At 43.5% G+C, this 13428-nt stretch overlaps 1 protein-coding gene across 2 annotated transcripts in view; it reads left to right on the top strand.

Moving 5' to 3' along the window:
- atp1a2a (ATPase Na+/K+ transporting subunit alpha 2a) overlaps nucleotides 1-13428 on the top strand; it is a 158889-nt gene that overhangs the window by 102734 nt on the left and 42727 nt on the right. For both annotated transcript variants that reach the window (XM_061979017.1, XM_061979018.2), the window contains 3 exons: nucleotides 1182-1357; nucleotides 11407-11543; nucleotides 11621-11771. In XM_061979017.1, coding sequence (XP_061835001.1) covers nucleotides 1182-1357; nucleotides 11407-11543; nucleotides 11621-11771 — 464 coding nt within the window. The remainder of the gene's footprint in view (nucleotides 1-1181; nucleotides 1358-11406; nucleotides 11544-11620; nucleotides 11772-13428) is intronic.

Here is a 13428-nt window from a genome sequence, read left to right as displayed (position 1 = left end):
CTAAATTTGGAGCTTTTGTTTGTTTACTTACTAATAAAAGACAGGTTGTCTTTAGGGTTGTCCGATAATATCGGACTGCCGATATTATCAGCCGATAAATGCTTTAAAATGTAATATCGGAAATTATCGGTATCAGTTTCAAAATTATGGGTATCGGTTTCAAAAAGTAAAATTTATGACTTTTTAAAACGCCGCTGTGTACACGGACGTAGGGAGAAATACAGAGTGCCAATAAACCTTAAAGGCACTTCCTTTGCATGCCAGCCCAGTCACATAATATCTATGGCTTGTCACACACACAAGTGAATGCAAGCCATACTTGGTCAACAGCCATACAGGTCACACTGAGGGTGGCTGTATAAACAACTTTAACACTGTTAAAAATATGCGCCACACTGTGAACTCACACCAAACAAGAATGACAAACACATTTCGGGAGAACATCCACACCGTAACACAACATAAACACAAAAGAACAAATACCCAGAACCCCTTGCCGCACTAACTCTTCCGGGACGCTACAATATACGCTACCTGCTACCCCCTACCCCCCACCTCAACCCCACATGCTCTCTCAGGGAGAGCATGTCCCAAATTCCAAGCTGCTGTTTTGAGGCATGTTAAAAAAAATAATGCTCTTTGTGACTTCAATAATAAATATTTTCCATAACTTGAGTTGATTTATTTTGGAAAACCTTGTTACATTGTTTAATGCATCCACCGGGGCATCACAACAAAATTAGGCATGATAATGTGTTAATGCCACGACTGTATATATCGGTATGGTTGATATCGGAATCGGTAATTAAGAGTTGGACAATATCGGAATATCGGATATCGGCAAAAAAGTCATTATCGGACATCTCTAGTTGTCTTGTATGTTCACTATTTTATTTAAGGACACACTTGCAATAAGAAACATGTTTAATGTACCCTAAGATTTTTTGTTAAAATAAAGCCAATAATGCAATTTTTTGTGGTCCCGTTTATTTAGAAAAGTACCGAAAAGGATCAAAATAATTTTGGTACCGGTACCAAAATATTGGTATCGATACAACACTAGTATCAACAATCCTCTGAATCCTGAAAGACGATTGCACTTTTTCATGTTTTTCCTAAACCTCCCGCCTGCGTAGCCTGAGTGACTTTCCCATCCCAACAATCATCCCGTCTTCTTGCAGGCTTCTGCCACCTGAATCTCCCTTCATCCCAGTTCCCCCGAGGATTCTCCTTCGACAGCGACGACCCCAACTTCCCCACCGAGCAGCTCTGCTTCCTGGGCCTCATCTCCATGATTGATCCGCCGCGTGCCGCTGTGCCCGACGCCGTGGGTAAATGCCGCTCGGCTGGCATCAAGGTAATTGCTTCTCGCAGAATCACTTTTGGCGTCGTCGTTCCCGGGAAGCCGTTTCCTGCGGCGTCATTTAAATACCGATGAGATGTATGATCAACTCTTGAACGTCTCCCTGAGAGATCGTCGCCTGCCCCGTACATATATACTGTGTATATCCTCGCCTTTCATTATGCTTTGTGGGATGAAATTGTTTTTTTGTTTTTTTTCCTTGACATGAAGGAATGCAAATAGGTGTGTGGGTTGATGGCAGACATTGTGACTTGTCAGAGCATTGAAAGCTCAGGTGTGAATAATCGCATGCCACTTTCAATACATGCTGACAGTTTTCTGCTATGTGATGCTGGAGAAAATGTAAGTGAAGGCTGTCACGTGGTCCTCTCAGTGGGTGTAATGCAGAGCTCATAGGCAGCCGTTGTTCTGAAGCCCCAGTCTGCACATTAGGATGACTGACAGGCAGTGTTGGGTTAGTTACTGAAAACCAGTAACTAGTTGCAGTTACTAGTTACTTTATTTCAAAAGTAACTCAGTTACTAACTCAGTTACTTACACCAAAAAGTAATGCGTTACTGTGAAAAGTAACTATTTAGTTACTTCTTTTTTTCTTCTTTTTTTTTTTTAAAGCTCCCATTAATGCCCTTTTTGCCTTCATTTCAGTACTGTTATTACACTGGAGAATAATACAATCTGTTGATCAACTTGACATGCATTTTTATTTTCCTTTTGACATAATTAATGAAAATCAGTGCAACATAAAATGGCATTCCTCCTTTCTTTAAACTTGGACCAATGACCATTAATAAAAAACAAGTGACATAAGAACATAAGTGCAACATAAGAAGGCACATCATCTTCTCCGGGTTGGGGAGGAGATCTTGCCCCAAGTGGAGGAGTTCAAGTACCTCGGAGTCTTGTTCACGAGTGGGGGAAGAGTGGATCGTGAGATCGACAGGCGGATCGGTGCGGCGTCTTCAGTAATGTGGACGCTGTATCGATCCGTTGTGGTGAAGAAGGAGCTGAGCCGGAAGGCAAAGCTCTCGATTTACCGGTTGATCTACGTTCCCATCCTCACCTATGGTCATGAGCTTTGGGTCATGACCGAAAGGACAAGATCACGGGTACAAGCGGCCGAAATGAGTTTCCTCCGCCGAGTGGCGGGGCTCTCCCTTAGAGATAGGGTGAGAAGCTCTGTCATTCGGGGGGAGCTCAAAGTAAAGCCGCTGCTCCTCCACATCGAGAGGAGCCAGATGAGGTGTTTCGGGCATCTGGTCAGGATGCCACCCGAACGCCTCCCTAGGAAGGTGTTTCGGGCACATCCGACCGGTAGGAGGCCACGGGGAAGACCCAGGACACGCTGGGAAGACTATCTCTCCCGGCTGGCCTGGGAACGCCTCGGGATCCCCCGGGAGGAGCTGGACGAAGTGGCTGGGGAGAGGGAAGTCTGGGCTTCCCTGCTTAAGCTGCTGCCCCCGCGACCCGACCTCGGATAAGCGGAAGAAGATGGATGGATGGATGGATCATCTTCCTTGAAACATAGGTAGTGAAATAAAGCCTGACATCTGGAGTGATGCTGCTGTCTTCCACACTTGGAGCCATGGATTGTAGAATTCTTGTTTTCAGTGGCAGGATCATTGACACAGATGTTGAAGTTTCAGTGCTCAGTAGAGATGTAACACTTTTGAGGGGTTTAAGCACCTGGAGGACCTCATCTGCCACTCTCACATCATCATCAGACAGGGTGACATTTGTCTTCAGGGTGTTGTGGGTCAATGCAGAGTATATAGCTGCCTGTTGCTCCAACATTTCATAAGTGGAGTTCCACCTCGTTGGGACATCATGTATGAGCTTATGAGTAGGCAGCTTTAGCATTTCTTGCTTTGTCTTAAGCACATGAGCAGCTGTTGTGGTTGGGGTGGAAGTAGGAAACCTCCTTCCTGATCTTCCCAAGGCGGCGCTTCATCCTATTGACTGAGATTCCCTTCTGTGATGCCAAATTCACTACATGTGCAAAGCACCTATCTGTGGTCCCAGTCCTGCCTCATTCACTGTAATTTTTTGATTTTTGGCATTATCACGTGTGACTGGGATATCTTTATCTTCCTTTCCTCCACTGCTTGTGTCAGTGATGAAGTGAGCGCTTATAGTTCCCCTGGACGTCCACCCGTCTGTCATGAGCGCAACAGATGATGCTCGGGATAGTTCATCCACAACTTTTTTCTTCTCCTGCTCATAAAGATCTGGCACAATCTTATCGCTGAAGTGGGTACGCGACGGGATGTCGTAACGTGGCTCAAGCACGTTCAGCATGTGTTTAAAACCCTCGTTTTGCACAACCGAGTCTGCACCTATAAACACACCGATTCAATGGCACGGGACGTTCAAGCTCCTCCGTTACTCCGCTGGCCATGACCACGCTGTGTGTGGACTGAACGTGCCAACAACTTTTTTTTGTTGTTGTTTCATATGTCAAACCGCGGATCACGTGTGTGCCTCCCCTCCCCATCCCCACACCCACACCCAGACACACACATAGACCGCGCCTCTTTTCTTCTCTCCGGCTTGTGACAGAGGAAGATTCAGAAGAACGACACCGCAGCGCTTCTGTTTCTAGCCGATACTACATCAAAAGTTACGTAAAATAACGCAGTAACGCATCATGTAGTAACGGTAACTGAGTTACTGAATATAAAAAATAACGCGTTAGATTACTAGTTACCGCCGAAACTAACGGCGTTACAGTAACGCGTTACTTTGTAACATGTTAGTCCCAACACTGCTGACAGGTGTGGTTACTGTATATTATGGCTGCTTCTATTGGGTGTTTTTACATACATTTTATCCATCAAAGATGTAGGTCAATATGTGCTAAACCAGGGGTCGGCAAACCAAAAAGTTGAAAGAGCCATATTAGAACAAAAATACAAAAAACTAATCTGTCTGGAGCAGCAAAAAAAGTGTCTATATTAGCTATAATAGCCTACTATCAAAGTGAATATGTGTCGCAGAAATTTAATACTTATTCTACACATTTTTGGGGACGGCGTGGTGCGGTTGGGAGAGTGGCCGTGCCAGCAATTTGAGGGTTCCTGGTTCGATCCCCAGCTTCTACCAACCTAGTCACGTCCGTTGTGTCCTTGAGCAAGACCCTTGCTCCTGATGGGTCGTGGTTAGGGCCTTGCATGGCAGCTCCCGCCGTCAGTGTGTGAATGTGTGTGTGAATGGGTGAATGTGAAAATAGTGTCAAAGCGCTTTGAGTACCGTATTTTTCGGACTATAAGTCGCAGTTTATTTCATAGTTTGGCCGGGGGTGCGACTTATACTCAGGAGCGACTTATGTGTGAAATTATTAACACATTATCGTAAAATATCAAATAATATTATTTAGCTCATTCACGTAAGAGACTAGACGTATAAGATTTCATGGGATTTAGTGATTAGGAATGACAGATTGTTTGGTAAACGTATAGCATGTTCTATATGTTATAGTTATTTGAATGACTCTTACCATAATATGTTACGTTAACATACCAGGCACGTTCTCAGTTGGTTATTTATGCCTCATATAACGTACACTTATTCAGCCTGTTGTTCACTATTCTTGATTTATTTTAAATTGCCTTTCAAATGTCTATTCTTGGTGTTGGGTTTTATAAAATACATTTCCCCAAAAAATGCGACTTATACTCCAGTGCGACTTATATATGTTTTTTTCCTTCTTTATCATGCATTTTCGGCCGGTGCGACTTATACTCCGGAGCGACTTATAGTCCGAAAAATACGGTACTTATTCTTCACATTTTTGGGGAACGCCGTGGCGCAGTTGGGAGAGTGGCCGTGCCAGCAATCTGAGGGTTCCTGGTTCGATCCCCAAATTCTACCAACCTAGTCACGTCCGTTGTGTCCTTGAGCAAGACACTTAACCCTTGCTCCTGATGGGTCGTGGTTAGGGCCTTGCATGGCAGCTCCCGCCATCAGTGTGTGAATGAATGGGTGAATGTGGAAATAGTGTCAAAGCGCTTTGAGTACCTTGAAGGTAGAAAAGCGCTATACAAGTATAACCCATTTACCATTTAAAGTGAATCATTTTAGTACATTGTTTGATTTATTTGCTTAATCCATTCCATAATTTAGCTATACATAGATTTGTATAAACCGCAGGGTTCAAAGCTTAGGGAAAAAAAGTAGTGGCTTATAGCCTGGAAAATGTGCAATAAACATTTTTGGTAACACTTTAGTATCGGGAACATAGTCACCATTATTTAGTTGCTTATTCATTTAGGGTTAGGGTTAGGGTCGGGCTTGGGGTCAGGGTTAGGTATAGCGAAGCAAAAGATTAGAGAAAAAGAGTTGGTTAAGATTAGGGCTAAGGGTTGGGGTTGGGTTTAGGGTTGGGGTTGGTGTTGGGTTAGGGTTAGGTTTGGGGTTGGGGACGGGGTTAGGTATAGAGAAGCTAAAGATTAGACCAAAAGAGTTGGTTAGGGTTAGGGCTAAGGGTTGGGGTTGGGGTTAGGGTTAGGGTTAGGGTTGGGGTTAGGGTTGGGGTTATGGTCGGGGTCGGGATTAGCGTGGGGGTTAGGGTTAGGGAAGACTCTTAGCTAATGGCTTACTGCTTGTACAATAAGGCCATGCAGAATAATGCATTAATATGTACCGTATTTTTCGGAGTATAAGTCGCACCGGCGTATAAGTCGCACCTGCCGAAAATGCATAATAAAAAAGGAAAAAAACATATATAAGTTAAGTTAAAGTACCAATAATTGTCACACACACATACTAGGTGTGGTGAAATTTGTCCTCCGGATTTGACCCATCCCCTTGTTCACCCCCTGGGAGGTGAGGGGAGCAGTGGGCAGCAGAGGTGCCGCGCCCGTGAATCATTTTTGGTGATTTAACCCCCAATTCCAACCCTTGATGCTGAGTCCCAAGCAGGGAGGTAATGGGCTCCATTTTTATAGTCTTTGGTATGACTCGGGGTTTGAACTCACAACCTACCGATCTCAGGGCGGACACTCTAACCACTAGTTCACTGAGTAGGTAAAAAAAAGGTGGTAGAAAAGCGCTATACAAGTATAATCCATTTACCCATTAGTAAATCAGAGGCTACTCAGAAGGTGAGATAACTCCTGGAAATTACTGGCTTTTAATGGCCAAAGGTATAGATGTGTGTGTCCAAGTTAAGGCTGTTTTCTTCAATCTTTGGCAAGCTAGGGAATGTTTGCTGTGGTCTGGAACAACATGGCACACAAACAACAATCTGTAATGCAGCCAATGTTACATGCAGATAATGTGTCATGAGACATGCAAAACTAAATTATATACAAAGAGAATAAAATTTAAGGATGTTAAATGAGCTCAAATATACCTACAAATGAGGCATGATGATGCAATATGTACATACAGCAAGCCTAAATAGCATGTTAGCATTGATTAGCTTGCAGTCACGTATTGACTAAATATGCCTGATTAGCACTCCCAACAAGTCAATAACATCAACAAAGCGCACCTTTGTGCATTCACACACAGTATAAAACTTTTGGTGGACAAAATGAGACAAAGAAGGAGTGGACGATTTTACATGTAAACAAACTGTTGCGTCACAGTCCACACTATGGTGAGTTCAAGAACCACCGACATTAGTAGGACGAAACGAAGTTCACCAAATACTCTCATCAGTGAAGCATACACACAAACATATTAAACAGTGGGCTTTCTAACAATTGGGAAGGTTTGTGTCATGTTTGTCCTCAAACAAAAAACATACTAAAACAAAAAAATATATTTTTCCCCCATCTTTTTAAATTTTCAAGCCTTGTTTAAAAATGCTCCAGGGAGCCACTAGGGCGGCACTAAAGAGCCGCATACCGTTACTTAGACTTAGACTTAGACAAACTTTAATGATCCACAAGGGAAACTGTTCCACACAGTAGCTCAATTACAATGATGGAAAGTGTAAGGATGGAAAGGACAATGCAGGTATAAATAGACAAAATACTGACCCCCTTGCTAAACTATCTAAAACAAAACATCTTAGCTATGTTTTATAGCTGAGTGTATCTCATAATATGCCTCATTAATAACTAATGTATTGTATTTTTATATTATGCCGAGGGCTAGTGCCCCCGTGTTGCAATTTGGAAACACTTCCCCTTTAGGATCCATTGATGGGCATTTGAAGAAAAAAAAAATATGAGTTGTATTTTTATGATGATGATTTTATTTTGTTTTAATTTATCTTTGTATTTTAGGTAAATGCAATACAATGTATTATATTCCCTAAAGAAAGTCTTTATTCCAAGAAAATAATGATAACAATAATAATATTGCGGGTCAAATGATATTGAAGCATCAATCTATTATGAAACACAAGGTGTGATACTGGATGCCTCCATGTGTGTACCGCTTTAAGAAAAAACATGTAACACATACAGCTGGTGTGTCATTTGACTGCGAAGCGTCAAACTGTGTTCATCAAGAAGCGCTTTTTTCGGCTCACAAGTGACAACTTGTCCCGAAAGATGTCGGAAGGGCGAGGTGCCACATTCGATATTGTTTTTCGCCGCCATTATTGATCTTGATGGAATTAAGAAAAATAAGAAGTTCCAAAGTGTGGGATAATTTAGTCTTATAGCCTCAATTAGGGTGAAATGTTGTTTTCCTCTTTACAACTTGGAGTTGTGCATCTTATATTCCTTTCTGCAGAGCTATTTATTAAAAAAAATGTGGTAACATTTTATTTTGAGGTAAACATATTCACCATTAATTAGTTGCTTATCAACATGCAAATTAGTAACGTATTGGCTCTTAATTAGTCATTATTAAGTACTTATTAATGCCTTATTCTGCATGGCCTTATTATACTAGCAGTAAGCCATTAACTAAGAGTCTTCCCTAACCCTAACCCCAACGCTAATCCCAACCCCGACCCTGACCCTGACCATAACCCCAACTCTAACCTCAACCACAACCCTAACCCCAACCCTTAGCCCTAACCCTAACCAACTCTTTTTGTCTAATCTTTAGCTTCTCTATACCTAACCCTAACCCAATGCCAATCCCAATCCCAACCCCAACCCTGACCCCAACCCTAACCCCAACCCCAACCCCAACCCTTAGCCCTAACCTTAACCATCTCTTTTTCTCTAATCTTTAGCTTCGCTATACCTAACCCTGACCCCAACCCCAACCCTAACCCCAACCCCAACCCCAACCCCAACCCCAACCCCAACCCTAACCCTAAATTAATAAGCAAATAAATAATGGTGAATATGTTCCCCATACTAAAGTGTTACCAAAAATGTTTATTGCATATTTTCCAGGCTATAAGCCACTACTTTTTTTCCCTAAGCTTTGAACCCTGCGGCTTATACAAATCTATGTATAGCTAAATTATGGAATGGATTAAGCAAAGAAATCAAACAATGTACTAAAATGATTCACTTTAAATGGTAAATGGGTTATACTTGTATAGCGCTTTTCTACCTTCAAGGTACTCAAAGCGCTTTGACACTATTTCCACATTCACCCATTCACACACACACATTCACACACTGATGGCGGGAGCTGCCATGCAAGGCGCTAACCAGGACCCATCAGGAGCAAGGGTGAAGTGTCTTGCTCAAGGACACAACAGACGTGACTAGGTTGGTAGAAGCTGGGGATCGAACCAGGAACCCTCAGGTTGCTGGCACTTTAAGAAACTGTCCATACTCAAAGTGAAGTGAAGTGAAGTGAAGGGAATTATACTTATATAGCGCTTTTCTCTAGTGACTCAAAGCGCTTTTACATAGTGAAACCCAATATCTAAGTTACATTTAAACCAGTGTGGGTGGCACTGGGAGCAGGTGAGTAAAGTGTCTTGCCCAAGGACACAACGGCAGTGACTAGGATGGCGGAAGCGGGAGTCGAACCTGGAACTCTCAAGTTGCTGGCACGGCCACTCTACCAACCGAGCCATGCCGCTCCAAAGTGTTTACAAAGTACAAGGAAGCAGAATCCTGATAAACATCCATCCATCCATTTTCTAACCCTTGTCCCGTTCGGGATCACATGGGGGGGGGGGGGGGGGGGGGGGGGGGTTGCTGGAGCCTATCTCAGCTGCATTCATATTGAACCTTATTAAAAAAAGAGACTTGTCCAGGGTGTAGCCCACCTTCCGCCCGATTGTAGCTGAGATAGGCTCCAGCGCCCCCTGTGACCCCGAAGGGAATAAGCGGTAGGAAATGGATGGATGGATGGAAAATTGTGTTACAGGCACCGTTTGGAAACAATTACAGTCTGTAAATAAACATATACAAAATCATTCTATGTAAATGTCTAATTTCACAACATACCAATATACATCTGCGAATCATCTAGTGCGGTTAATACGTGAAAAAACCCCATAAAATTTAGTGGGTGCGGCTTGGAGTCCGGAAAATACGGTATATTTGTATACTTGTTCTATTTTGATTTTACAGTAGCCCATTAAAGGCCTACTGAAACCCACTACTACCGACCACGCAGTCTGATAGTTTATATATCAATGATGAAATCTTAACATTGCAACACATGCCAATACGGCCGGGTTAGCTTACTAAAGTGCAATTTTAAATTTCGCGCGGAATATCCTGCTGAAAACGTCTCGGTATGATGACGTCAGCGCGTGACGTCGCGGATTGTAAAGGACATTTTGGGACAGCATGGTGGCCAGCTATTAAGTCGTCTGTTTTCATCGCAAAATTCCACAGTATTCTGGACATCTGTGTTGGTGAATCTTTTGCAATTTGTTCAATGAACAATGGAGACAGCAAAGAAGAAAGCTGTAGGTGGGAAGCGGTGTATTGCGGCCGACTTCAGCAACACAAACACGGCCGGTGTTTCATTGTTTACATTCCCGAAAGATGACAGTCAATCTTTACCATTGGCCTGTGGAGAACTGGGACAACAGAGACTCTTACCAGGAGGACTTTGAGTTGGATACGCAGACACGGTACCGTGAGTACGCTTCCAAACATTTGATCGCTTGCCCGTACGTGCGTGCCGCTATGTGCATGTCACGTACGTAACTTTGGGGAAATATATGTGCTGTATGAACTTTGGGGAGGTGAACGGTACTTTGGGCTGTGGGATTGAGTGTGTTGTGCAGGTGTTTGAGTTGTATTGGCGGGTTATATGGACGGGAGGGGGGAGGTGTTTGTTATGCGGGATTAATTTGTGGCATATTAAATATAAGCCTGGTTGTGTTGTGGCTAATAGAGTATATATATGTCTAGTGTTTATTTACTGTTTTAGTCATTCCCAGCTGAATATCAGGTCCCACCCGCCTCTCACAGCATCTTCCCTATCTGAATCGCTCCCACTACCCTCTAGTCCTTCACTCTCGCTTTCCTCATCCACGAATCTTTCATCCTCTCTCAAATTAATGGGGAAATCGTCGCTTTCTCGGTCCGAATCGCTCTCGCTGCTGGTGGCCATGATTGTAAACAATGTGCAGATGTGAGGAGTTCCACAACCTGTGACGTCACGCTACTCGTCTGCTACTTCCGGTACAGGCAAGGCCTTTTTATCAGCGACCAAAAGTTGCGAATTTTATCGTCGATGTTCTCTACTAAATCCTTTCAGCAAAAATATGGCAATATCGCGAAATGATCAAGTATGACACATAGAATGGACCTGCTATCCCCGTTTAAATAAGAAAATCGCATTTCAGTAGGCCTTTAATGCAGAAAAAAATGGGCCTGAAATTGGGCCCTCTGCTAGCAATTATGTCGTCGTCAATGTTTACAAAATTTCAATAGACTTTTGTATAGATTTTTTCACAATGCTCATCTCTAAAAGCGTTTGAGGAGCTCTTAATTTTCCGGCGGCGTCGCTTCAATGCCTCAAAGTCATTTTTCACTGACGCCAGCTAAGTGCTAACAGCTAGCAGTGCCATTCTTGTCTGCTGTAACGACCACAACACATTTGGCTGACTGATGGGCCCCCGAGGCGTCGTTGTTGCAGCTCGCGCTCGCTTGTCGCGGCCGACGAGATACACGGTGATACGTTTGACGTGTTCATATGATGGATGCGCTCAGGTGATCATGGTGACGGGCGACCACCCAATCACGGCCAAGGCCATCGCCAAGGGAGTGGGGATCATCTCGGAGGGCAACGAGACCGTGGAGGACATCGCGGAAAGACTCAACATCCCTCTCAGCCAAGTTAATCCGAGGTGTGTGCGTCAAAAAAAAAAAAAAAAAAAAGACAACACCACCTTGTTGCTGAGGCTTGACTGTGTTGACCCCCCAGGGATGCCAAGGCGTGCGTGGTTCACGGCTCCGACCTCAAGCACATGAGCGCCGAGTACCTGGACGACCTGCTGAAGAACCACACCGAGATTGTGTTTGCTCGCACGTCACCTCAGCAGAAGCTCATCATCGTGGAGGGCTGCCAGAGGCAGGTCAGTGGACCCCTGCTGTGTGTGCGCTCCACACACGCATCATAGATAGATAGATGGATAGTACTTTATTGATTCCTTCAGGAGAGTTCCCTCAGGACAATTAAAAATTCCAGCAGCAGTGTACAGAATTGAGATATAATTAAAAAAGTGAATAATAAATAATGGGGGTGTATGTTATTGTTTTGCATCCCCTGTCATCCTTGTATCCCTCTATGCCCCCAGAGAGGAGTTGTACAGTCTGATGTGAAGTGAAGTGAATTATATTTATATAGCGCTTTTCTCTAGTGACTCAAAGCGCTTTACATAGTGAAACCCAATATCTAAGTTACATTTAAACCAGTGTGGGTGGCACTGGGAGCAGGTGGGTAAAGTGTCTTGCCCAAGGACACAACGGCAGTGACTAGGATGGTAGAAGCGGGGATCGAACCTGGAACCCTCAAGTTTCTGGCACGGCCGCTCTACCAACCGAGCCATACCGCCCGATGTCGTTTTTGAGTCTATTAGTCCTGCACTTGGGATGAAGTGTTTGTTTGTGCGAGGCACTAAGCCCAAACTGTGGGGTCTGACCAGGTGAATGAATGAATGAATGAATGAATTAGAGATGTCCGATAATGGCTTTTTTGCCGATATCCGATATTGTCCAACTCTTAATTACCGATTCCCATATCAACCGATACCGATATATACAGTTGTGGAATTAACACATTATTATGCCTAATTTTGTTGCGATGCCCCGCTGGATGCATTAAATAATTATAATAATAATATTATATAATCCATCCATCCATTTTCTACCGCTTATTCCCTTTGGGGTCGCGGGGGGCGCTGGAGCCTATCTCAGCTACAATCGGGCGGAAGGCGGGGTACACCCTGGACAAGTCGCCACCTCATCGCAGGGCCAACACAGATAGACAGACAACATTCACACTCACATCCACACACTAGGGCCAATTTAGTGTTGCCAATCAACTTATTTTATATTATATAATAATAATAATATAATAATATTATATAATAATAATAATAATAATTAATTAACTAGGTTTTCCAAAATAAATCAACTCAAGTATTGGAAAAAATGCCAACATGGCACTGCCATATTTATTATTGAAGTCACAAAGTGCTTTTTTAAAATGTTTTTAACGTGCCTCAAAACAGCAGCTTGGAATTTGGGACATGCTCTCCCTGAGAGAGCATGAGGAGGTTGAGGTGGGCGGGGTTGAGGTGTGGGGGTAGGGGGTAGCGGGGGGGTGTATATTGTAGCGTCCCGGAAGAGTTAGTGCTGCAGACCGAAAGTGGCCCCTATAGAATGCACTGTAAATTTCCATGAGAGGAAGTGAATCTTCTGCGGAACAATAAGAAATGACATTCATTATTCCTCGTCTTCCTCTTCTGTAGGGGTGGGTGGGAGCCAGGTATTGCGGGGTCTTCGGTCATGCTTGGACGATACACAAGCCTACAGCTGGGTGGCAGCAGTGCTCAAACTAATCAACATGGTGCATGTTTTTAAAATGTAATTGTGTAAATAAATGTGATCAAGTTCTCTATAGTCATTTAATTCGGGTAATTAAATGACGAGTGAGAAAAAACTGCTGCACACAAAAGGGTAAAAAATTTGTCAAACCATAATAGGCCACATGGTGTCGCTGTTGTTAAA

The sequence above is a fragment of the Nerophis lumbriciformis genome, linkage group LG19 (genome assembly GCF_033978685.3).
Source record: "Nerophis lumbriciformis linkage group LG19, RoL_Nlum_v2.1, whole genome shotgun sequence".
Taxonomy (NCBI): Eukaryota; Metazoa; Chordata; class Actinopteri; order Syngnathiformes; family Syngnathidae; genus Nerophis; species Nerophis lumbriciformis.
The sequence above is the reverse complement of the archived record's forward strand: the minus strand, read 5'-3'. Positions and strand labels throughout refer to the sequence as shown.